The sequence below is a fragment of the Apus apus genome, chromosome 17 (genome assembly GCF_020740795.1).
Source record: "Apus apus isolate bApuApu2 chromosome 17, bApuApu2.pri.cur, whole genome shotgun sequence".
Lineage (NCBI taxonomy): Eukaryota > Metazoa > Chordata > Aves > Apodiformes > Apodidae > Apus > Apus apus.
Window position 1 is genome coordinate 370,229 of NC_067298.1, and position 24,723 is coordinate 394,951.

General features: G+C 51.8%; 1 protein-coding gene across 2 annotated transcripts in view; it reads right to left on the minus strand.

The window, feature by feature from the left end:
* PIK3R6 (phosphoinositide-3-kinase regulatory subunit 6) overlaps positions 1-24,723 on the minus strand; it is a 30,337-nt gene that overhangs the window by 3,956 nt on the left and 1,658 nt on the right. For both annotated transcript variants that reach the window (XM_051634986.1, XM_051634985.1), the window contains exons 2-19: positions 20,832-20,927; positions 17,133-17,216; positions 16,306-16,397; positions 13,901-13,969; positions 13,293-13,425; positions 11,951-12,020; positions 11,202-11,385; positions 10,274-10,421; positions 9,011-9,097; positions 8,127-8,583; positions 7,014-7,113; positions 6,155-6,277; positions 5,535-5,645; positions 3,888-3,978; positions 3,215-3,285; positions 2,889-2,979; positions 2,363-2,433; positions 1,620-1,732 (exon numbers count right to left, since the gene is read on the minus strand). In XM_051634986.1, coding sequence (XP_051490946.1) covers positions 1,620-1,732; positions 2,363-2,433; positions 2,889-2,979; positions 3,215-3,285; positions 3,888-3,978; positions 5,535-5,645; positions 6,155-6,277; positions 7,014-7,113; positions 8,127-8,583; positions 9,011-9,097; positions 10,274-10,421; positions 11,202-11,385; positions 11,951-12,020; positions 13,293-13,425; positions 13,901-13,969; positions 16,306-16,397; positions 17,133-17,216; positions 20,832-20,844 — 2,108 coding nt within the window. In that variant the 5' untranslated portion in view covers positions 20,845-20,927. The remainder of the gene's footprint in view (positions 1-1,619; positions 1,733-2,362; positions 2,434-2,888; positions 2,980-3,214; positions 3,286-3,887; positions 3,979-5,534; positions 5,646-6,154; positions 6,278-7,013; positions 7,114-8,126; positions 8,584-9,010; positions 9,098-10,273; positions 10,422-11,201; positions 11,386-11,950; positions 12,021-13,292; positions 13,426-13,900; positions 13,970-16,305; positions 16,398-17,132; positions 17,217-20,831; positions 20,928-24,723) is intronic.

Here is a 24,723-nt window from a genome sequence, read left to right on the forward strand (position 1 = left end):
TCTCCACTGGTGGCTGAGGAAGGGTTGTCATACTAAGATGTGCAGATGCTTTTATGCTTTAACAACTCACGTGTATTAGTGTTTGACCACAAAACCAGTGTTCTTTGCCTGGCTCAGTTAGATTCTCAGAAATTTGCGTTTTATGTATGTTCCAGACAGCTCATAAACCATGAAACACAGACCCTCTCTCTTCACTTCCAACACATCATATGTCACTACAACTATGAGAGACACATCGATCTCTGCTGTTTTCACAGGACTGCATTCTCTCCCTGGCACCATGATATGTTTCAGATACTCCAGTGAGGAATGCAGTCAGTGCAGGGAGCATCAGCTCCACTATGTAATTAAGGAGATTCTAGAATATCTCAGGTTGGAAGGGACCCATAAGGATCATCATATCATACTCCCTGCTCTTCACAGGACTACTGAAAACAAAGCCATAGGACTAGGAGTGTTGTCCAGAAGCTCCTTGAACTCTGACAGGCTTGGTGCCCTGGACACTTCCCTTGGGAGTCTGTTCCAGTGACCAGCCACCCCGCCACTGAAGAACTTTTTGCTAATGTCCAATCTGAACTTGCCCTAATGCATCTTCATCCCATTTCCTTGTGTCCTATTGTTGGTCACTAGAGAGAGGAGATCAGCACTTCCCCTTCTGCTGCCCCCCTGGAGGAAGGTGTAGCCTGTGATGAGGTCTCCCCTAAGCCTTCTCTTCTCCAGTGGAACAAACCAAGTGATCTCAGCCACTCCTTGGAACTGCTGCTCTCAAGACCTTTCACCATGTTGATTGCCCTCCTCTGGGCACACTCTAATAGTTTGATGTCCTTATATTGAGGTGCCCGACACTGCACACAGTGCTCGGAGTGGGGCTGCACCAGTGTGGTGTAGACTGGAACAATCATCTCCCTCAACCAGACAACTCTGCTGTGCTGATGGACCCCAGGACATAGCTGGCCCTTTTGGCTGCCAGGGTACACTGTTGACTCATATTCAGCTTGCCATCAACACAAACCTCCAGATTTCTTTCTGTGGGACTGCTCTCCAACTTCTCACCCCCTAATTTGTACATATAACCAGGATTACCCCATCCCAGGTGGAGAATCTGGCACTTGCTCTTCTGGGTTGATGACTGCCCAGCTCTCCAGCCTATCCCAATCTCTCTGTAAGGCCTCTCTACCCTTGAAGGAGTCCACAGCTCCTCCTAGGTTAGTGTCATTGATCTCAGTGTCTAAGATCTCATTTTGTCCCTGGAGGTAGAATTATAGAATGGTTAAGGTTGGAAGGGACCTTAAAGGTCATCAGGTTCCAACCACCCTACTATGAGCAGGTACCTATGCTTTCACTTTCTTAATGAAAACTTCTTACTTAGTATGGAAGAAACATTTTGCTTTTCAAAACAAAATGCCTCACCTGAAAACACAAAGGTAGGCCAAGGAGAGCACCACACTGCCCTGCCTTCCCTGGATATGCAATGTATTTGCCTATGGGTCTTTTGTCATGTGTGAGGACCAGGACTAGGACTCCATGGGAAACAGCTCTGTTACCTTGGAAGCCCTTCCAGGGAGGGATGCAAAGTCACCAGTGAGATGCTCAGAGCCTGATGTGTGGGGCATTCTCACCTGATCACATTTCTGTAGGTTCTTCTGCTGTCCTTGTCCAGACACACCGTGAAGGGCCTCTGCTCTGTGCTCCTGATTTGGATGTAGCGTGTTTTCAACCTGTTTGCCACAGCCTGGATGGAGAGAGAAGGAAGAATCCACTGAGTGTCTCATTCCCCTTCCTGAAGCGGCACGGTGATGGGTCATGTGTACCTACTGGGTATGAAAGGGACAAATTATGACATTTATCTTTTTTCTTCAGTCCCATCTCTTGCATATCGACCTTTCTCAGTTGGTAATTAGTTTCACTGAAGTTCCTGTTTCTTGTTTATGCTTTGTTAAAATATTTCTCCAATGGTCTCTGTTCTAGTGAGCTCTGTGGGGATTAACCCATGGGCTAGAGAAGGCACTGCAGCTAGAGGTGTAAAGCCAATGGAGTTGATCACAAAACTACAGACCTTCTGCACACAGCCATGATGCCAGGGCTAAGCCTTATTTCTCCACTTGTCCCTGGGGTCACAGAATCAGCCCAGCAGCAGCTTAGTCCTTCAGGTCTCAATGTGTCATTGTCCAGCAGGGATGGTATCTGGGGCTTTGGCTCAAAAATTTAGACTTTTCTATGGAAAGTAATTGCAAATCTCTCTCTGAGCAGGGTGGCCCCAAAGCCTTCTCCTCCCCACAATGTTTCCCTTTCACCACTGCCGAAAGGGATTCCTACACATTAGCCAAGTCCTCCATTGCCAGGAGCATCCACAGCTACTTACTGAGAATGATCGTCCTGACAAGTTGTTGATCTTCACGATTTCGGTGATGTTCACATTCAGACACACCAGGTCTGCAACAGAGGCAATGTGTTAACTTTAGACCATGGCAGGACCTCAGATAAGCTTTGTGTGGGACTGGTGCCAGATCCTGCACTTGGCTGCACTGCCAGGGGTCTGTGGGATACATAACGCAGCAGAAAAGGAGGGCTCCAGCAAGCTCCATGGGCTGAGGGTTTGCATGGGATGATGCTCAGGGTGGAAAACACAGAGGCCGTGCTAGGGGTAAGATGAAAGAGGAAGGCTGCAGCAAAAGGAAAATGCTGCCAAGCCTAGAGTATGGATATGCTGAAGCCCACGTTACAGGGAGCCCAGGCACATCATTCATGAGAAAACACACAACCACAACTGTTTCAATCCCCACAGCCCAGGACCAACTGGCACTAAGAACCAGGGTCATATTTACTCTGTCGAGCACCAGAAAACTCAGCAAACCCTCTTCACTTTTTTCCAGGCAGGAAGAACCAACCTTCAGCCTCATCAGCAGGGATGGTTTTCATCACCAGACCGGTGGAGCGCAGGGACACAGCCAGCTCCTTCACCCGGCTGCTCAGCACAACCTGCAGGAAAGGCTTTGGTAATTCACATGGCAGAAAGCTTAGACATGGAGAGGTCTAGGGGCAGCTTTTCACTAACGCAGTGTCAGCTAAAACAGGCTTGTAAAGTTCACCATGACCTCTCCTGGAATGCAATTCCAGAAGAAAGGAGAGCCAGAGCACTCCTTTTAGGAGACTGGTGCCATGCTGGGGACCCCTGTGAGCAGAGATATTTTGGGCTGCGAAGAGCCCCACTTGCCTTTCTGTATGTTACTGTGAGATCTATGCCAGGGCCATCCAGGGTCATTTTCCTCTTGGTCATGCTTAACTCTGCAAGAAGAGAACCGGGTAGGATTGAGGTTTCACTCATTTCACCTGTCAGTGGTTGGAAGAGGTGGTCTTCCCATGGGATAAGCCACCCCCTGTCACACAGCAGTCGTGGCCTGGCACACTGGCACTTCTCTCCTGGCCTATGGGAGCTGAGGCTCCGTGCACTCAACAAGTACAGTAAGATGGACTCACTTGAGGGTCTGTGCACAACCACATGGCAAACATCCATTGGATTGGGCACTGGGATGCACTGATCCTTGTTTTCCCAACAAAACCTTGCCCACCTTGTTTCCCCAACAGAAATGCAGTGCTGGTCCAACTTCAGAGGGTCCTGGAGCCAACCAAATGCACAATATACAAAACCTGGTTGAGACCAAGAGCCAGTGACCATAAGGTCATTTAGCCTGGTGTCATTACCCCGAGAGGGAGATGGAGATATTTAGGGAAGCCTTCTGCTCATCAGGGAACAAGGGATATTGCCCCCAGCATGGCCTTGACTGCTACAGGCTGAGGAACATGGCGAGAGAGAACTGGGGCCAGCAGAACCCCCTCCCAGGATGGCAGCCCCTGCTGCAGGGCTCATCTTGGGTGGGCGCACACACCTCTGTGGGGGATGCTGTCCTGCACCTGGGTGTGCAGCTCTGTGAGGAATACATCCTCAGCTGGCTCCTGCACTGAGTCACTGAAGAAAACCTGAAAGAGAAGAAAATCTCTAAGAACAGCTCCCCTTCAGTGCTCCTGTGAAGTTCAGATGGGCTTGTCACATCAAAAGGTTCTCTCCCCTTATAAAAGGGAATCTACGACCTCATTATGGTAGTCAGAGGCCTGTGGGATGGACAGATCTGCTTTTGCTCTGCTTTCTGAAGTCCAGGAGCATGGTAGGCCTTGCAGAAGCCCGGGGGACCTGGCCAGAAGAGCCACGGGCAGTGTACCCTGCCACTGGGTGTCACTGCATGCTCACAGATGAGCCTGTTCCCAGCCCAGCCACCCAGAGGGAGTTCAGGTCGAGGCAAGCAGCTTCCCAGGCCTGGCTGCAGATGCTGGCTTAGCTTCAAGGCATGAGATTTCTATCTGATACACCTAAATCAACCGGTCACTTCAAACCTGTTAACTCTTTTCTTTTCATGGGCTTGTTTTGAGGAAAATGTGCAGATTCCCAGAGAACCTCTCCTAGCCACTACAAGCCCTATGTCCAACTCCTGGGGGAGCTGACCCTCACTTCCAGGAAAACTCACTACAGCCAAAGAGGAACAGCAAGGTCCTAACCAAAAAGGCAAAACAGACTTAGTGTTTCCAGATGAAGCAGCATCACACCCAGTGTAACAACAGGGTAGGTGAGGTGTTGCTATCTGATAACCACATCTGGAGTCAGTTCCCCTTCCCCTGTTTGAGTCACCCACTCTCTCGCTTGCTTTTGATTTTTGTCTTGGAAGAGAAATGAGTGGAATAAAAATTCACCAAAAAACCCCAAATCCCCAGGACTTGGTGCTCCAGGTGTTTATAAACCACAAGGTAATAGTTCAAGTCCTGGTGATATTCTACTAGTCATTAGCAAAGTTCATCCAAATCTTTGCAGTGGCACCACATGCCAGTTTGCTGCTGTACTGGGTGCGCCTCTGCTGCAATAAGTTACCACATGGGCTAGGGGTAGATTAAAAGGAAATATGTGCATCAGTGCCAGCCTCATCTTTGAAGGGGGAGAACTGCCAGAGGAGCAGATATGGGGGGGCTGATGTTACATGACCAAATACAGCAGCTCTTTGGTCTTGTATCAAAAGCCAGGTCCCAATCACACACCATTTCAGAGAAAGCTGTCAGGAAATAAATAAAATGGTGTTTCAGGAAGCCCTGCAAAGCCCTGTGAGGTACAGGAAGGTTTTGACAAAGCCAAACTCGTTTGCTCACAGCATCTAATGCAGCAGGAGGTGCCCAGAGCTCTGAGCAAACCTGAGTCCAGCAGAGCAGGAAATCTGGGTCCTTACAGGGTAATCCCAAAGGTCACTTTGCTGACCTGTGTGATCCTGACATAGCCTCCCTGAGATCACTGACTCTGGCTGAGTTGTGCTACAGGGAGTCTATAGATCCAGGAGCCTGGCAAGGAGAAGGTGGGCTGGGGAGCATGGAGATCCAGGCTTAGATCTACCAAAAGCCCCCAGATCTCTTTGACTTTGCATAGCTCTGCCAGCAGTGGTGCTCTGCAAGCACTTGCAGGGCCACGTGAGCTGTGGGACAGGAGATGTGGCACCCACCTTCACAGCGTAGACCTGGAAGCAGACAGGCTGGATGCCCATGCGGACATAGTAGGCGATCACATCAGTGATGAACAGGTCAGTCACAAGATGTTTGCTCGGAGAGGAAGGCTGGGGAGGACAAATCAGATCATGGATCAGTCACAGTCACTTCTCAAAAACGCTGCCACAAACCCTCATGCCTTCCTAGATAAAACTGTCAGCAATGAGTTGTCAACTAGGGCAGCACTGAGCTGCTCTGCCACAACAAGCCAAAGCCACTGGGAGAAGCAAAGTCTTGTGCCCACCTGCCAGCCTTTTCTTCTAAGCTATCAACGGTGGCTCAAGCTGCCAGGAAAAGAGAGCTGGGGATATTTCAGCAAATGCCTAATTTACATTTTCTTTCTTGAAAACAGCCACTTCCTGTCCCTTGACCAAAAAAACCCATCACAGCAAATTAGTCTTGTGGGCTGGGACAGTGGCAGCCACACAGGCATCTTCCTGGCTCCCAGCCCTTGGGGGGGCTTGCAGGGAGAAAGCCTCTACCTGTGGCACAGAGAAGCCCTGCAGGGCACTAGCTCATCCTCAGGTACTGCGCATGTGTTTGGGAAAGGGACCAGGCTGGAAGGTTCCCCTCGTACCATGGTGGCCAGCTTGGGAATCACATGGCACAGCGTGTTGATGTTGCTCTCATACCACGGGTCGGCTCTGCCCAGGTACCTGGCCACCTCACAGAGATCCTCTTGTCCGGTGGCAGCGTGGTCCTGCAGGAGGAACACACATTTGGAGTAATACCTTAGTTCAATATACCAGCAGCCACAGAGGAGGCAGAGGGGCTGAGGCACAAATGCCCTGTGAGCAGCTCCCCCAACCCTCCCCTTTTCCTGCTTGGTCCAGAGAAGATGGCAAAACATTTCTCACAGACCTCACTTAGCAGGTGCCCAAGAACAAAAAATTAAATGAAGAATGAAAATAAGAAATACTCATTTTTATAAGGGCACATTTGTCATGACTCCCAGCCAGCTCTGGGGCAGTTTAAAATCTTGAGAGAAGGGCAACTGTTTATTTATAGCTGTCTCGAGGCTGTCAGAGGGGGAAGAGATTTGCCCAAGGCAAGCTTGCAGAACTAAAACTGGGCCCACAATCAAGCAGGCAAAACCCTCAGTGAAAGGTGACCACTTCTCCTACGACAAGCAAGTCCATTGCTAAAGATCCCTCGATCCTCCTGTAGCTGGGGCACAGCAGCAAAACCATTTCCAGGCTGCGGCTGTTCCCTTGTTGGGGTGGTCGGATCAACCTGCATGTCTCTGGAGCTTATGAATTCCTGGAGTCAGTCTGCAAACCGAGCTCGGCCACCCTATCTTGGCTCCCATTCTCCTGGTTCTAGGAACCAGACATTAATAGACGTGAATTCCTGTAACCCCCTCTGCTCTTCCTTCAAAAACATCCTCGGCTGCCGGCAGCAGGAGGCAGCGCCACAGCTCCTGAGCCCAGACTCACCGCAGCGGCCAAGGTGTCTGGCTGCCCTGTCACCACTGGGATGTAGTAGAATTGCAGGTTCAGCCTGGGAGTCAGGAAAACTCGCCGTGTTTCTCGTTTCCTTGAAATGGAAAAATAAATAGCCATGTCACAAGGGGAAGGTAGAGGAAAATGGCACTTGGCCAAGGCTGGGCAGTGCCAGGAGACCACAGCTGCTCTGCAACAGGTGCTCATGCCCTCCTCTGCTCAGACAGGATAGCAGAACTATCCCTGCATTCTCAAATCCAGTAAAGGGGAGATGACAGAGGTAGGGGGCATCCTGCAGACTGCCTCTCAGCTAGGATCTGCAGTCTCCTCTGAACCCAGCTCTGCTCCCCAGGCTGCCTGTACCATCACCCAGACCCATCCCACATCGGTCTCCTGGCTGAGCAGCTGGAAAACAGCTTTTCTTTAGGATTTTTCCATTTTTCACAGGAAAAGATCATGCCTCATTTATTGTTCATTTAACCCATTCCATGGACAGAAGAGATAAAACTCCCTGTGTGCATCATTTCGACCAAGGGAGCCAAATGATGCATGCAGCCAATTAAGATGGATGATTTCATAGCATCATAGAATTCCAGACTGGTTTGGGTATAAAGCAACCTTAAGGATCACCCAGTTCCAACCTGCCCTGCATGGGCAGGGACACCTCCCACTAGACCAGGTTGCTCCAAGCCCCATCCAACCTGCCCTTGAACACTTCCAGGGATGGGGCAGCCACAGCTTCTCTGGGCAAGCTGGGCCAGGGTCTCACCACCCTCAGAGTGAAGAATTTCCTCCTCATGTGTAACCTAAATCTCCCCTCTTACAGTTGAAAGTAATTATCTCTTGTTCTGTTGCTAATTGCCCTTGTCCAAAGCCCCTCCCCGGCTTTCCTGGAGCCCCTTCAGGTACTGGAATGTGCTTTACGGTCTCCCTGAAGCCTTCTCTTCTCCAGGCTGAGCAACCCCAGGTTCCATCCTGTCTTAGGTAACACTGAGACATCCCCAAACCCACCCCCAGCCATCCTGGCTGCTTCAACAGGCTGAAGAACAAACCCCAGCTCTGTCCTCCCTTTTCCCAAGCCCTCAGAGCCAAGGAGGCTGTGGCCACCTCAGAGAGTGGTAGGCTTGGGCCAGGCGCCCCAGGATCCGATCATCCCCCAGCAGCACGATGCGGGCAGTGTGAAGCCTCTGGAGTGGGGCTGGAGGCTCCGGAGGAATTCCTGGTTTCCTCTTTGGCTTTGCCGGGGACTTCACCCCAGGACCGTTGCAGCCAGCCTGCAGGAAAGCCACGCCTTCCAGCGGTGATGGCTTTTTTTTGATGCCACCCTTCCTCTGGAGCCGGGACTGCTCGGTCTCCGTGCTGCAGGGGCTGAAGGGCTCCTCGGGCGCCGCGGGCAGGTCCCGCTCGATGCCGCTGTCGGTGGAGAGCACGGAGAAGCGGCTCTGCTGACAGCACTCGCAGTCTGAAACGATGTCTGGGATCTCAAAGTTGTCCAGGTCCTGGCTTAGGCAGCTGGGCTCACAGGTGTGTGACAGTGGGCGGATAAATAGCACCAGTTCCTTCCCTATGGGAAATACAACCAAAACCTGCCTGAGCCCTGTCCCAGCTCTTCTCTTCTCACACAAACCAGAGTGTTGGTATCTCCACCAGCAGGTCCAAGAGGAGTCCATCCTTCAGTCCCATTTCACATTGCACCATGAAGAGAGCTTAATATAACTCAGAGCAAGCACTTCAGGTGCATCCTGCTGCAGCCTGTCCTCCAGGGGTCCCCCTCTCATCTCCTTCCCCCCTCTGTCCCCTAGCCCCCCACTCTGGCCTGACACCCCACAGAAGGAAGGCTGGTGCAGTCAGCACAAGCTCCCCCAAGCTTGGCCCTTGGGTGATAGTTATGAAGCTCGCTGCCCAAGAGTCAGGGCCAAATGACAGGTTGTGCACAGACTTCTCAGCCTCAGGCACCTCCCAAACTTGCCACAGTCATCCAGAGCACTCACAGAGCTGGTCGTCTTCTGTCCAGAGGTGAAAGCTGAAGCTGGGGTTGGGCAGAGGGGTACCCTGCAACCCTCCCAAGGGAGCATCACCTGGGGGAAACAAGGATGCTTGTCACACACAGGAGCAGACAGCTTTCCTGAGTGGGTGCATGAACCCCTGCTGGTGATGTGCTGGACATGGGCTGAGATGGCCTGTGCTGACCCCAAGGGCTCGCCCCCCATGTCATCTTCTGGCCAGACCTGAGGCTGCAATCACAGAGCTCTGCTCTCACAGACTGGGCCATGAGAAGGTACCTATACCATCAGTTAAAGGGAGAAATGAAGATGAGGAAACAGGCAAGTGAAGAACCTTTGCCGCTCAGAAGGACTGCAGCATAAACAAACATTCTTCTAGCACAGGGTCTCCAACATGTGTGACAGGATCTTCCTTGGCAATCTCAGCTGAGACACAGGAGAGCTCTCTCACCCCACCATCACTAGCTATTTTTAACCCATTATGGCTCTGTGAGAAGCAGTGGGACAATTGAATAGTTCACTGTCACCAAAAGGAGATGGCCCCACTCCTTTCCCTGCACCACTGGCTGCTTCTCTCCGTATCTTGCATGGAAACAGTCTTCAGCTCTTTCTGGGGAGGAGGTTAGGATTCAGGGACCAGGAGTAGCCAGGAAGATGGAAGCATGACCCCCTTTCCCTCTGGCCTGCCTCAGATTTGTGTGAGGAGCTGTGATGGATGGGGACATTTGTTATAGTCCCTGTAGCCCCAATGGCACTAGCTGGAACAGAGCATTGCCAGGGTAATGAAGGAGATGGCAGTACCACCACCCACTACAGGAGAACAAGGAAGTTTCAGGGAGTGATGAACAGCATCTCCCCAGTCTAGGCCATGACAGGATGTATCTTACATCAGCAGAGCACTGGAGAGTCTGTCCCACCTCCCCCAGCTGACATCTATGGCACCCTTTGCCAACAATAGAGACCTCTCCATGGGCCACACAGCAGCTGAATTAGCAGCAGAGATCGACATATTTGCCTTCCATTGCCACAGGCAAGTTCCCATACTGGACACCAGGCCACTGCAAGGAGCCAGGCTACAAGGACCTGATCCTGGTGATGTATGCTGCTAAAGTAGTGGAAGATAGGAGCTGGGGAGGGAGGGAGGGATGGATGGATGGATGGATGCAATGGTGAAGACATGGCAGAGAGGCAGCAGTCTGGCAGCCTGCACGGCTCCCTTAACCCACAGTTCATGGCTGGCCAGGAGCTCACCTGCTGGGCAAGAGCTGAGGACATCGTGGTAAATCTTCTCCATCCTGGCTGTGTGCTGGCTGCGGCCTGTGCTCCCCTGACCTCCTGCACACTCCACAGCTGTCACCACTTGCCCAAACCAGTGCTCAACATCGCTCATGGGCATGTCCTGCCAAGAGGAGCAGCTATTAACACCCAGAGGTGGGAAAAGAGGAGATGCTCCATGGGCAGGTCCACAGGAGAGGGCAGAAAGAGGGAAAGTGAGCTGTGAAAAAGTTGTTGTTTGCCAGCAGAGTGCAAAAATGTTGTCCTGTTCCTGAGAAAGGCGGGAGGAGAGATGCTGGGTTCACTGTCTGCTTAAAGCTTTTTTCTGGCAGGTTTGCAGCTGATGGACACTGTGCTCCTGGCTTCCCTGAGCTCAGGGAGTCAGCAGCAGAGCTGGCAGCTCAAGTGACCCTTGGGAGATGGGGACAGCAGCAACACAAAGGTGCCTTGGAGTGGAAATCACTGAGACACCGTGCAAAGTTGCCTTCCTGAACCAGACATTCGTCTCTTACTGTGGCCCCACAGCTACTAGAAGGAGGCTTTAGAGAAAATTGGTTGAAACATTTGGGCTGAGATGTTTTTGCACTGGCCAGCGGCTCACAGAGGAGCCTGTATTTCAGCCACAGAGCACAGCTTTGGTGTGCAAAACTGAAGACTCCAGCGAGAGATTCAAAACCTCTGGCTCCATCTGCAGCAACTCTTTTGTATTTGAAGCATTTTTCTAGTTTAACACCAGCTCTGCTCATAGCCCAGCCTTGCAAATAACACTGGGGATGTAGACCAGCAGTGAGGAGCTGAGGGGGTCCTTTCCACTTGCCAAAAAACCTTCCCTCAGTCCGAGTGCCCAGCAAAAGCAGGACCATGGGAAAACCACATGTGGTGCCACAGAAGTGCTGCCAGTTACCTGAAGGCTTCGCTTCAAGCTGGTGCTGTTGCAGCCCTCGCCCAGGGCTGCCTGCAGGGCATGGGTGATCACATAGCACATGCAAGCCTGGGGGCTCTGGGACACCTGAGCCGCCTCCATGTCGGTGACCAGTGCATTGCAGATGGCTTCAGAGAGCAGATCTGGGTCAGCAAAGATGAAAATCCTGCCAGGGATGGGACGAGGACTCCTGGTTAATGACATCAGGGCTGGCATGAGCAGCCCATCTATTATCATAGAACCACAGAACAGTTTGGATTGGAAGGGACCTTAAAGACCACCTAGTTCCAACTCCCTCTTACATGGGCAGGGACACCTCCCACTAGATCAGGTTGCTGCAAGCCCCATCCAACTGCCCTTCAACACTTCCAGGGATGGGGAATCCAGAGTTTCCCTGGGCAAACTGCTCCTCATGCAGAGAAAAAGGGTAGCTGCTGATATTCCTCTTCTCTGCCCTGTCTCCCAATCAAGGGACCCCCCTCCATTTCCAGAGTGACAGAAATAAACCAGGACACATGGGAGGAACGTGCTCCTCCCAACACAAAGCTCATCTTATCAAGGCTCTGGATGCCACCAAATCGTGTGCCCTAAGAACATGTGTTGCCACCTGGCTTATGTCCAAATTGTCTGGTCCATCTGACATTAATTCAGAGTGCAGGAAAAGAACAGATTTCGCTGTGAGATGATACAAGAAATAAAAGTAACAACCCATTCAAAGAGGCACTACTCACTTTTCCTGGTAAGGGTAGGGGTCACTTTTGAGACTTTGTTCAGAAATGACCATTCTTTGGTACAACATACCTGGAGAATTCAAGAAGATAAACACACAGGAGTCATAGCATGGGAAGTAACAACTCACAACTGGTCCTGGTTGCAGAGGCTGGTGGTGGGCCTGCCAAGTCGGCAAACAACAAGAGCAAAGGACTGGGCCCAGAGTTAAAAATAGTCAAGGACAAAGCTAGGCTGTGCTACATAAAAAGAAAACTCCTTCTATTCAAGGACTACTTCCTGTATTCCCCTTCCTTTGTTTAGTGGATTATGAGCTTGGGAGCAGAGTTGGAAGCAGGAGGAAGCACCCTGCTCCCACCTCTGTTCCCAGGGCCAAGTCAAGGGACAGTGTCTGAGTGTTTACGAAGAGCACAACACGTTTCTGAATCAGGATAGATGTACTTCACCCTCACCCCGCTGTGGGGAAGATACATCCACCCTGCACTGCTCAGGAGCAATCACCTTTGAACCTCGTGGGACTCTGAGAGAAGCCCTGCTGGAGATCCTCATCTCTCCACACTGAATCCTTCTTTTACCAGAAATCAGGCAAGACTTGGAGCCCTGTACTGGGGAAGGGTGATGAGCTGAGACTAGCAAGACTGACACTTTTGTCTCTAATTTCCCACCAGGTTTCTCATATTTTACCTCCTCCTCAAAAGGTGTCTGCACCTTGCACTGTTTTAAAAGACTGTTTTTAAAGACTTTCATTAAAGAAAACTTTAACAAGAACTTTGATGAGCAACACAGAGAAAAAGGAACATAGAGTTGTCCCATGGATTGCTTTCTAAAAGAGACTGTTCTCTGCAGAAACTACTGATGTGTCTGAAACGTGATGAGCAGGTCATGGAGGAAGAGCCCATGCTGGACAGCCTGCAACTCAATCCCAGATGAAGACTTCACTTTACAGAAAGGAGACCTCCACAGAACTCCCTGAGCTGGCCAGGCTAGGAGCATAAGCAGCCTGTTTCCCATATACACAGAGGGTGTATTTATACCTGCCTTAGACTAGCTGGACTCCACTGTGGTGGTGCCTACACAGGCAGCAGGAGGACCCCAAGGTTTTCTGCTAGCAACTAAGGCTCAGGAGCCTGAAATCAGGAAAGGGGAACCCTACATCCAAATTTATCCCTAAGACACCCAGGAGTTTGGCCAGCTCCCTGCAGAAATCCCTGGCACAGCTGATTTCATTAGGTAAAGACCATCTCAGGTATAGAAACTGCCCCAAAACCCCCACTGCCATCTGCTTGAGTACCCCAGCCATCTACCATGCCCTGCAGAGCAGAGCAGAGCAGAGCAGCCTTCTACCTGGTGTTGTCCTTTCCATCTTCAGCCTGATGGCATAGTCCAAGCCAATGGTGCAGAAAGGCTTGGGCAGGGTGAGCAGCTTCTTACAAAAGTCATACACTCTGCCACAGAGCTCCTCAGAGATGCAGGGAGCCTGGAGAGAGAAAGGGGGGATAAGGAGGCACTGATCCCTAACTGTGCTCTGCCCAAAACAGCCCAGGGTGGGAGGGCACAGAGCTACAACAAATTAAATCTGGATTTAAATGCAACATATGAAGCAAAACCAGGCCCTACAATGGTTTGGAAACCTCCAGCAACAGCTGCTGAAGGGCTGTGGGCACATGTTTTTGCCAGGTTGTGGCTTCCTGCACCATCAGGCACCTAAGCACCTCCGGAGGAGGGAGTCACCTGGAAGGACCTGTCACTCCGATACATGTCATGGATGTCTCAGCCAGCAAACAACACGCTGGGAAATGCATGGTTGAGTCCACCCATGGCAGTCCCAGGGCTTTGCTGGACAGGTACTGGGATATTTCAGCACAGGAATAGGTGCTGAGTGCCTTCAGGTGACCCCTCCAGTGGCTTCTTATGTCCCTGGACCTTGCCCCAGCCCAGCCCGTGGTAGTTACCTTGATCAAGGTGTACATCAGTGTGTGCAGCAAGGGGATGATGTAATGTCTGAAGTCACCTCGTTCTGCCTGTGGGACCAGAAGGCACAGTCAGGGCAGGCAGCAGCTGGGTGCTGGGATGGGCAGTGCTGGAGACCAGGGCTGGAGGAACCACCGCATCCCCGGGATGTCCCAGCTGCCCAGCGGCTCAGGCACACAGGGAGAGCTCAGGAATTCTGCTGGCTGAAGGGTGATACTCCCCAGATCAAGGTGGAGTTTGAGGGTCCCTCCACAGGCCATCAGGGTGTCCCTGAGGCAGACAGGTCCTGCCTGGTGGGCATTCCATGTCAGCCAAGCCTTGGGAAGGGTGTGGGAGGGTAGACCAGTCTGCCATGGCCACCAGTGCATCACAGGGCTGGAGGCTGCTGGGGGAACATGAAAGCTCTGGAGCTGCTGGGAGAGCATGGTTTGCACACCAAGAGCTGTCAAGCACATTAGCAGCAGTCAGGGTGGGAGAGAGAGAAAAAAAGCTTCTAGCTGAGCTCGTTAGGGAGGTCAGTTTCTGCAAAAACCTCTGCTTTCTGTTGCAAAAATTAATGTGAAAATATAGAACCACTGGAAACACTCTGGAAAAAACCTCTTGCATTTGGTGGGTGTGGAACCAGAATGGACAGGGAGGAGAGATGCTCTTGCATCCCCATCCTGGCCTGTGAGAAGCCAGATGGATGCTCAAGCTGACACAGCCCTGGCCTCTCCCTGCAGTCTGGCTCTAACTGACAGCTCCAGTGAATGCCCCTGGATAAACCTGGGGAAGATGTTTCCATCTTTAGGCTATTTCCAGCACCTTTCTCCATGGCTGCTGTGCTGATGGATCCAAGTTAAATGGAACTGATGAGAGCAAAGCTTTAGAAATTATCAGTAACATCAATAATACTGAAATAAGACAGCTGATATTTGCCCAGAGCCCTGCAGGAACTCAAGCATGAAATGGCTCAATAATCATCTGGGGTTAGTATTGACTGTTCAGAGCTGCTGCAGTACCAGAGGAATGAAAAACCTCACAAAAAAAGTGACACTGATTTTCCATAGCTTCAGGAAGATGGAGGGAACTAGAAAGAGGCCTGACATCCCTCCTGGGCAAGGAAAGGTGAGAGTAGCAGAGTGATAATAGGACAATAGGAGGGACTGACAAGACCTCAGGCCCTCGGTGGGGGGTGTTCCTGCATCCATAACCAAGGGTGATGTGGGTGTTCTAGTCTAGCTGGCTTTGCAAAAGATCCTTCTGCCAGGCACTGATGGAAGCAAGACTGCCATAGCCTGGAGAGTGACAGCCTGCAAATGGCCTCAGAGCTGCTTGGAAGGCAGGAAACAAATACTAGGAATAACTGCTGGATGCTCACAGCGCTGGGATGATGCAGGGGTCCTGAGATGTGGGCACAGGGGTCCATGCTGGGCTGAGACAGTTCAAATGTGTGACATGGGAGTGCTAAGGGAGGTGACAGCTTCTGCAGAGGGTGTTTGGCCACCCTGGGGCTGAGCAGCAGTTGGCAGGACAAGGGAGCTGAGCAATGCTCCATACTTTCAGCTCGAAAGGAGAAACAGTAAAGATGCAGAGAAAATGGTGTGAGGAGGTTTCTGCAGAAAGGACGAGCAGCAGGGGCTCATTCCCTGGGTGGGGAGGAGGAAGTGGAGGGGGGACATGGGCTCTTCTTCCCTGTACCCCAGTGAAAGGGCACTGGGGAAAATGAGGCAGGCTCATATGAAAGAAAAGGTGTCACTTCTACACGTAACATCTCACCTTACCACAAACCAAGCTGCTGAGGGTGCTAAAGGTTTACACAAGGCCAGAAAATGACAAGACAAAGCAATGAAACAGAAAATCCACCTTGATGTTTCTGTTGGATGCGCTCACAACAGGATGCTGGGCTAGATGTTTCTGCACTGACACCCTCTGGGGAGGAAATGAGTGACACAGGGGAGGAATTTCCACTCTCCCTGCAACTCCGGCTGGCTGGGGTGGGATGAGGGAGATTTGGGGGTGGTCGGAAGTGTTTTGGACTTTGCAATCTGCAAAGGCTGGCTGCTGGGGCACTGGGGAGCCTGGGGAGGCTCTTGCTCTGCCCATGGCTCACTGTCACTTCTGGGGCAAACTCAGGTCCCTGCAGCCATCAGATGGGGACGTACAGCTCTGCCCTGGAGTCCCACAGACTTTTTCACTCTGTGTTATGAGCCACAATCCCCAGCCAGGCTCAAGGTCCCTAAAAACACTTTATCCATCTCAAGCCCAGGATGCCCCAGGAGGGAGGCAAAGCCCTGCACGTGCAGTTGAGTCCCCGTCCCTCTGCTCCCCTGGGCCATGCAGCAGGGTACATGCGACAGAGGGGCTAATCCTGGTATTCAGAGTATGTCTCTGAGGTGACACTCACCCTTTCCAACTCCTTCACCAGGATTCTGACCAGGACAGAGCTGTTACTGGGATTCTGGTCGATTTTTTTATGCAGGGTCCATCGCAGCATCCCTGAGAAGTGAAAGCCAAGAAAGAGGTCAGTTTGCCCAGCAGAGCAGCAAAGGATCAGAGGCAGCATTTCACAGAGGAATCAGGAGGTATGGGCTCTGTTCCTGCAAAAAATCACCCACTGAGATGCAATGTTGACATCACTATCAGAGCCAACCCAGGCTTCTCTGGCGTCTGCAAGGGACAAGTCATCCTGCTGCCTTGATTCAGGAGGCAGCACTGTCATACTGTACTTCTGACACTGGAGAACCTTTGGAAAAAGTTCCTAGAGATCTGGGACTGGAGGGTGGGGGTGGTGCAGAAAAGCAAATAAGGGCAATGGATGTCAAGTTTGTTTCTCCAAAACTGTAATGGGATTTCAGCTGTCTCTACAACAAGGCAGTGTGTGGCAAAGTGACATCCCCGTGGGGAGGGACAGGGACACTCCAGCTCAGGGGTGTGAAGTGAGCTGGACAAGGCTGTGCAGTGAGTCAGTGTCAGAGCTGGGACCAGCAGCACCAACTCTAGCATTTGACATTCCACCTCATGCTGGGTCCCTTGGGCAAGTGAGGGGTGTAAAGGATATAACAGCTCCATAGAGGGATGGAAGCTGCTGAGGTTGGTGCATGTCAGTCCCCAGGAGCTCACTAAGGACTTAGCTCCTCCGGAAGCAGCTTCAAAAGGGCAGAACAACACCAGGGAGGTGAGGCCACCCCTTGTCCCCCCACCCTGGCACAGATGGAGAGGTGTCCTCCTTACCTCGGTTGCACTGGCAGGCGGGGTGGTGCCCGTCCAGCTCCCGCAGCAGCGTGCGGACACGGCGCAGGATGTCTGACTCCACCTCTAGGGGACAAAAAGGACATGAGCAGCCAGGCCACCCCCTGGGAAACTGGCACTCAGGGAGGAGGCACTGGAGTGGGTGTCTATGGGCACTGCCCCCTTGCCACATCCATAAGGATGGCCACCCCAGCAGGCTTCAAACCTGGATGAGTCTCGATGGAAACAGGGCAGAACTCTCCCTGGGACCACTGGAACCATGGGCGAATGCCACACCACGGACTGGGAGACTTCATAGTGGCCTCCCACTACCTGAAGGGACTACAGGAAAGCTGAGGAGGGACCTCTTGTAGTGAGAGGACCAGGGGGAATGGATTAAAACTGGAAGAGGGGAGATTTAGGTTGGACATTAGGAGGAAATTCTTCACACTGTGGGTGGTGAGACTGGCACAGGTTGCCCAGAGAAGCTGTGGCTGCCCCATCACAGAATCACAGAGTGCTGGGTGTTGGAAGGAACCTCTGGACATCATGTAATCCAACCCCCCTACTAGAGCAGGATCACCTACAGTAGATCCCTCAGGAACATGTCCAGGTAGGTTTGGAATGTCTCCAGGGCTGGAGCCTCCACACCCACTCTGGGCAGTCTGTTTCAGTGCTGTTTTACTCTCACAATAAAGAAGTTTTTCCTTATGTTTAACTTGACCCTTCTGTGCTCCAGCTTGTGCCCAAGGTGCATGTCACCTCCTGCCTTCCACCTGCCACCCCTCACAGCCTCTCCCTGACATGTGACCACCCACTTATGGGCCCTGAGCACCTTCTGCTGCCCCAGGCAGGGACCCAAGGTGGGTGCCTGGGAACCACCACAGGTGCCTAGTACATGTCAAACCCAAACTGCATCCTGCTCCACACCAAAAATAAGTCTGACAACCTCAGCCCCAGTGTGGAATATGACTTGTATGTGGGCCCAGGGCTGTGGTCACCAGCTCAGTCATAGGACAGCTGCCTGACCACATGCACAGACACGTCACAGATGTAAAACAAAAGTCAGCCATGAAAGCACGTGGGGTATTGGCCAGGAAAGCTGCAAGGTCCCCTCAGTCCACCACGGCCTGGCTTTGTGTCCCTCCTTACACTGGGCTACTATGAGCAAAACAAGGCTTGCTCCTTTGCAAGCATAATCTAAAAAATTATACACAGCTGGGTACTAGTAGGTGATGTTCTTCTGTAGGAAGCTGTAGGCTGGAGCAGTCAGAGCATGGCCTGGGCCAGGGGAGGATCTCAGATGTTTGTGGTAACCATATCCCAGGGCCCTTTCCTAGGCAGGCTCCTGCCTCCAAGTTCACTGGTGGAGTCCAGCCCCTTGTCAGCAGTGGCCAAGCAGGTCTCACCTGCATGGCAGGGATGCAAGGAACGAGCAATGTATCCATGTCCTAAGGGAGCTCCAGACACATACTGTCCACTCAGAGTTATCTCATCCACATGCCATTGCCTTTTGGGATTGGTGTCATTACCACCACATTTCCTGCCTAGTTGTGCTCCTGAATTTTCTCATTCCCTCCACACCCTCTCCTACAACAGCTCCATCTTCCCTGACACCAGAGAGATGGCAGGACTGTGGAGGGTACTCATCTGTACCTAAGAGAAACAAAGGAGGCAGCCAGGGAGATCCTGTTTAGGAGTTGTGCTGAGGGACCACAGCTTCCAACCCTCTTTCCTTGGCTCTGGAAGGAGATAAAGCCAGCTGGGTGCTTTGGGCTTTCCAAGGGTGACTGGGGGAGGTGGGTTGGGAACTAGCTGGGTGGGAAGGGAAACAGGAACATACAGGAGGGGTTTTACAGCTCAGCTGGAGGGTCAGACCAGCAGGGGCACCTCAGGGAGTGTTCCTCTGGGCAGAGAACCATCAAGACATGATCACGCAGGAGATGGGGGAGCTTTGAGTATCTTCTCCCTTGTCCCATGCAGACCCCTACACCAGCTCAGGATGAGTTTGACTCAAAAAAACAGATTATTTTTTGCTCTTCTACTGTGTCTTTTAAGGCATTCATGGCCCCAGGGTCATCATGCAAGGGACTGGATGCGGCACCCCAGAGCTGTCACTGTCCCCACTGGAGATGCACAGCAGCAGGACAGGACTTTGCCCCTTACAGCATCTCTGCTGCCTCCTTGTAACCAGTTTGCAGGGTGACGCATCACTCTGTTGCCCTCTGCAAGCCCAGGACTGCAATGCTGCGGGTCCAACGAGATGCTGACCAGGGGACAGGGGCAGCAGACACAGCCCCTGCATAAAAAACAACTGGGAGATGCAAAATTTCAAGTACTGGGGTTGGCCCATTCCTGAGTACACCCCAAGAGCCAAAATAGTTCTATTTCCTGACCCCAGGGAGGGGCATCTCCTCAAGGATGCTTCTGTGGAGGATTCAGTTCAAGCTTCATCCACAGAGGAATCCTGACTGCTGAGGTGTCAGCTGAAGTGACGTTAGAAAAGTGATGTTTCTGTTCTAGTTGTGTGTGGTTTTTTTGGTCCTGCTCCAGCAGTGGGGGTTGGACTCAATGATCTTCAGAGGTCCCTTCCAACCCCTAATATGCTGTGATTCTGTGAAAACAGCCACACTTGGCTTCACAGTTATTCCCATGTGCTTGCAGGGTTGTGCACACACAGGGGAAGTGCCATCTCTGCCAGCTCACTTGATGCCATTGTAACCACAGGAGAAGAAACTACAGTGCAAAAAAATTCTTTGAAATGGGTTTTTTCTCATTTTGGAAGTGTCATTTGGGAAAATATTAAAATTTTCCTTTGGAAATTTGTCTTTTCTCTCCAGTAATTTTGTAAAGCTCCTCAATTTCACTATTAACTTCATGGGTTTTGCACTAGGAAATCACAAGATAACAGACAATTTGAAAATTCCTATTCGCTGGGGTTTGTGTGTGTATTTAATTGCTAGGGGGAGTTTTTCCTGAGCACTGATAGAAATACTGCCCTCTTTTCTACATCAAAGCAACTGCAGACATGATACGTGGAGGTTTCTTCATGGGGAGCAAAGCATCAAAGCTTCGTTCCAACACAAGAGACACTTTGATCTAAAAACAGTTTCAACCTAGCAGTAACAAACACTGGTGGCTTAGAGATAAAATAAAACCGTTAAACATTGATAGCAGGATCTAGGGGTGCTGGGAGACCAGTATCACCTTGTGAAACACTGTGAAAATAAAACACAGATGGGGAAAAAAAAAGACACAAAAAGTACAGTAAAACATTAAACTGCTTTAAAATTCAAATGTGAATGTGGGAGGGACTTTTTATAAGGACATGCAGAGATAGGACAAAGGGGAATGGATTAAAACTGGAAGAGGAGAGATGTAGGAAATTAGGAAGAAATTCTTCACTCTGAAGGTGGTGAGACCCTGGAACAGGTTGCCCAGGGAAGCTGTGGATGCTTTCAAGGTGCCCTTCCACAGCAAGTCTTTGGTGGCCCCTCATTGCTTCCTGCCTTTTTTCCCCTTCATTTCCCACCTACCTAGCATGGTTTGCCAACACCTTGCGAAGGGCAAGGTCTCCCCAGAAGCCATGAATCCTCCTCAGATATCCACCTTATTGTATCAGAGTGTAATCAAGGCACAAGGCAGCAGATGACAGGGTCCACTGGGTTGGGACCCCCCACCTGGGGGCTCAGCATCACCCACCTGTGCTCTCCATGGCTGGGCTGGGGCTGGGGGCTGGGATGAGTGCACAGCTGCTTCTCACTCCCCACGGGCATGGCCTTGGGTCCTGGGTGTCACCTGGAGAAAAATTAGGGATCAGCTTAGGCTGGTGGCAGAGATTGGGCCCAGCTCAAGGTGGGGAGCATAAAGTCATCACGGGCAAGAGACCCCAGGGTGGGGATATCCAGCAGGGAAGCAGAGGGTGGCACAGCATGTCTCAGGGGCTATTTTGCTGGAGAAAACTTCAACTTGAAGCTGAACCCATCTGAACGCTTTGTCCCCACAGGCTCCTGCAACAAGGAAGACACAGGGATGAGCATCAGCATCAACAAGAAGGGTAGGATTGGGAACCTTATCCTCCCCAGGATTTAAGGAGGAATATTCAGGTTAAGTAAAATTGAGTCTGAAATACAAAATCCAACCATAGGCAACTAAAAAAAAAATTAAAAATACCGAATTTCTATGAAGTTTCTGTTCTTGTGATCTGCTGCTGTCCTGATCCAGCACCCCAGGGAAACAAGCCCTGAGGAAAGCTGAGGAGCCAGTTATGCTGCAGAGGGAAGCAGCCTGGAGCCTGACAGCTTCCCTTGCCCCCCAGCATTGTTCTCTCCAATGAAAGAGAAAAACATAAATAATCCCAAGAGCTGAGGAGGAAGGAAGGGAGAGTTGCCTGTGACACAACCACAAGCAGGCTGGGGAGCTGGCACAGGGCAGCCACAGGGAACTGGTTAGATACCAGAATCTTCTATGGGAAATACCACTGAGATGCTCAGCTGTAGTGATGTGCTCCACAACTGGGTCCTTCCTAGCCCATGGTCCCAATGCTTTGTGGTCCTGCCTCTCGATGCCCATGGGAAGGCAGTGTCTCCTCCAGAGCACCCTCTGCTCCCGTCCTCCACCTGTGGGCACAGCAGCAACTGTGGGATGGTGCTGCCTGTACCTGCAGCCTGTGCGAGCTGCAGCACCACTTCCAGCCTTTTTAGATTGAGGCTGTTCCAGCCTGCACGTTTTGCCCTCTCTTCTGGCCTTCAGGGATGGAAAAAACCCCCAAAAACACACAAAAAAATCCCCACCCCATAGCTCTAAATTCTATTATTTCCCTGAAACACCCACCTTTGTGACTGCTAACAGGGAGCCCACTCCCAGCGGTCCTCACGCCAGCGCAGGCAGTAGCAACATCAGAGTTTCATCCCACTTCCCTCTGAGCTCAGCTGGGCCATCAGCCCACACCTCTGCTCATTTAGGATTCTGCCCTCTTTAATTTGCAAATTTAGGACCTAACTCTACCCAGGAATGTACATATCCATCAACAAACCCAACAGGTCTGCAGCTGCAGGGGGAGATGGACAGACACGTGCGGGAGCGCCCCTGCCACTCACCACTTGGGCCCTGAGAGCATCCTGCTCTCAGCAGCTTTCAGAAGCTCATTACAGGTTTCCTGCAGCAAGCCAAATTTTCAAAACCCATCCCAGACCCATGTGGCCTTTAGTTCTGGCCCCGGGACTGGATAACAAGGTCTGGCACTGAGCCATCTTGGCAGATTTCCACCACCTGCTCAGCAGCTCCCAGCAGTGGCTGCAAAGCGGAGAGGACATGGGAAGGGAGGAAAGGAATCTGTTTGCAGCCCAGGGGCTTACACAGCAAACTTGTCTGTGCCTCCACAGCTCAGCTTGGTCCAGGGCTGGGAGCTGGGAGGAGATGCCAACCCTCCTCCAGCTCATCTGGATGCCCAACACCAACCTCAGAATCACATCACTGTGCATGTGGATACTGCTGCGGCCACGGACGTGCCCTTTCCTCTGATGGATCTGTCCCTTCCTCCCAGGTGACTGCCCTGGAGTGCACTAGTGGTGTATGCAGCAGGGCAGAGGGTGTCCACTAAGGGCAGCAAACCTCTTCCCAGGCTGATGGCAGTGGCTCTGCCTGCAGATGATGGCTGTGCTGTCCACAGGTTGTTCCTGTCTGTGGCACAGTGACCCGCCTTCCCTCTTGCACCCACACTGCCATTCCTGGCCAGGCACTGGATGGACTCCCCGGAGATGCTCAGCACCCTGGGTGCCAAATGGGTAGCCAGGGAAGGATGCTGTCACATCCTGGGCACACAGCTGAGAGCCTGTCCTGAGCATCAGCTGAATGTTTGTGGACTAATTTCTTCAAGGGCAGGTTGGATGGGGCTCTGAGCAACCTGGTCTAGTGGGAGGTGTCTCTGCCCATGCAGGGGAGTTGGGACTAGATGATCTTTAAGGTCTCTTCCAACCTAAACCATACTATGACTTTATGAATAGGGCTTTGTTTCTACAGGCAAAAATGGGACATGTCTCCTGGTGTGCCAGGGTCTGGGCCAGAGGAAGAGAATATAAATTCATCCTCCTAATCTCAGAAATTACAGATCACCCTCTTGACTCACCAGCTGCAGAAGGAAAGTGATGATTCTCTTAACCCCTTGCATACACAAGAGCACCAAGTACCATACAGAAATTGCACAGCTGGTGACCTGGTTGGCACCATGGCTCCTGAGATGCTGTTTCTTGCTGGGAAAAGCCCTGGTGTCCCCCATGCCATGTCACTTGCGATGTCTGCACCCAATGGCTCCTCCAGCCAATCAGCTGAGGTGAGGCACAGCCCACGGCTAACTGTGTTGTGGTTTTCCACATCCGCTCCCTACCTGCCCAGCGTGGGAGGGAGCTGTGACCTGGGGTGGAGCTGCTCGCTGGCCCTCAGTTTCCAAATTTAGAAAAGGACTGAACAGGCCCAGCGTGACCTGAGCTCCTCCTGCCTGAGAAACTTGGGTCCTCAGCTCACCTAACTCCTTAAAAAAGCACTGGCCTTCCTGGCTGTCAGCAAAGAGAAGCCAAGATTGAATCCACACTCCACCTGCCGGCTCCAAGTGCTTGGGTGTCTCAAGGAAATTCAACACAAAATGACCAAAACTGGTCCCCAGCATGTTCAGAGTCCAGGCACGCTGCCTGTGGGAGGACAGGTAAATGTTGGATGAGAAGAGGCATTAATGGACATACACAGAAATGGGCTGGTGAGAATGACTGGGGTCAGTCTGGCTACTGCTAGGCACCAGCTACTGCTTCCCACTTGGCCTGGCACAGGGACCTAAATGAGCAGAAAATCACCCATTTTCACTGGGGACACTTTCTCTCTGTCAAGGGTGAGGGTACCAGGGCTACCAAAGAAGGAGGAGGGGTGCAGTGCTGATGGGAAGGGCTGCAGAGCATCAGCCGCCGTTCGGGGCAGTGCAGGCAGCAGGACAACACTTGCCCTCCCCGGCCACATCAGATGGGGCTGCTGCCTGCCCTTCCCTCCTGGGCTTCACTAGGACCTTCCCAACAGCTGCCTGCAATCACCCTGACACAAATCCCAACCCGGTGATGTGGTAAGAAAGGCTTTGAAGATGAAGAGCCTGAGCTGTAACCAAGGACTAAATTCAGGCTTTGCTCAGAGCATTTACAGACTGTTCCCTGCCTGTGGAGGCTGCTCCACAGCTGAGGTGCATGGGTAGCTTCTGCGTGACATGAATGAAGCCAGGGTGACTTGTGCCAGGTGATCTGACCCTGACACCTCTTTGGCTGAGTGGAGGGTGGCAGACAGCAAAGACCCAACCCTGGGAAGGAGGCTGCCAGGCCCTGCCCTGGCACTGACACTGCTCTAGGCAGAGGCTGGCCATAGGGCATGAAGCCCACCACCTGGCAGGAGTGGATTCCTTGAACCCATGTGTCTGTGCAGGGTCAAACCAACCATCTGAAGGTCCAATCACACACTTAAAGCTCTGATTTGGGTGACAAAGCATTTGAGCAGAGGGTGTGTGGAACTGCAGGCACACTCCATGGAGACCTCAGTGCTGGTGTCAGAGCAGTGGGAGATG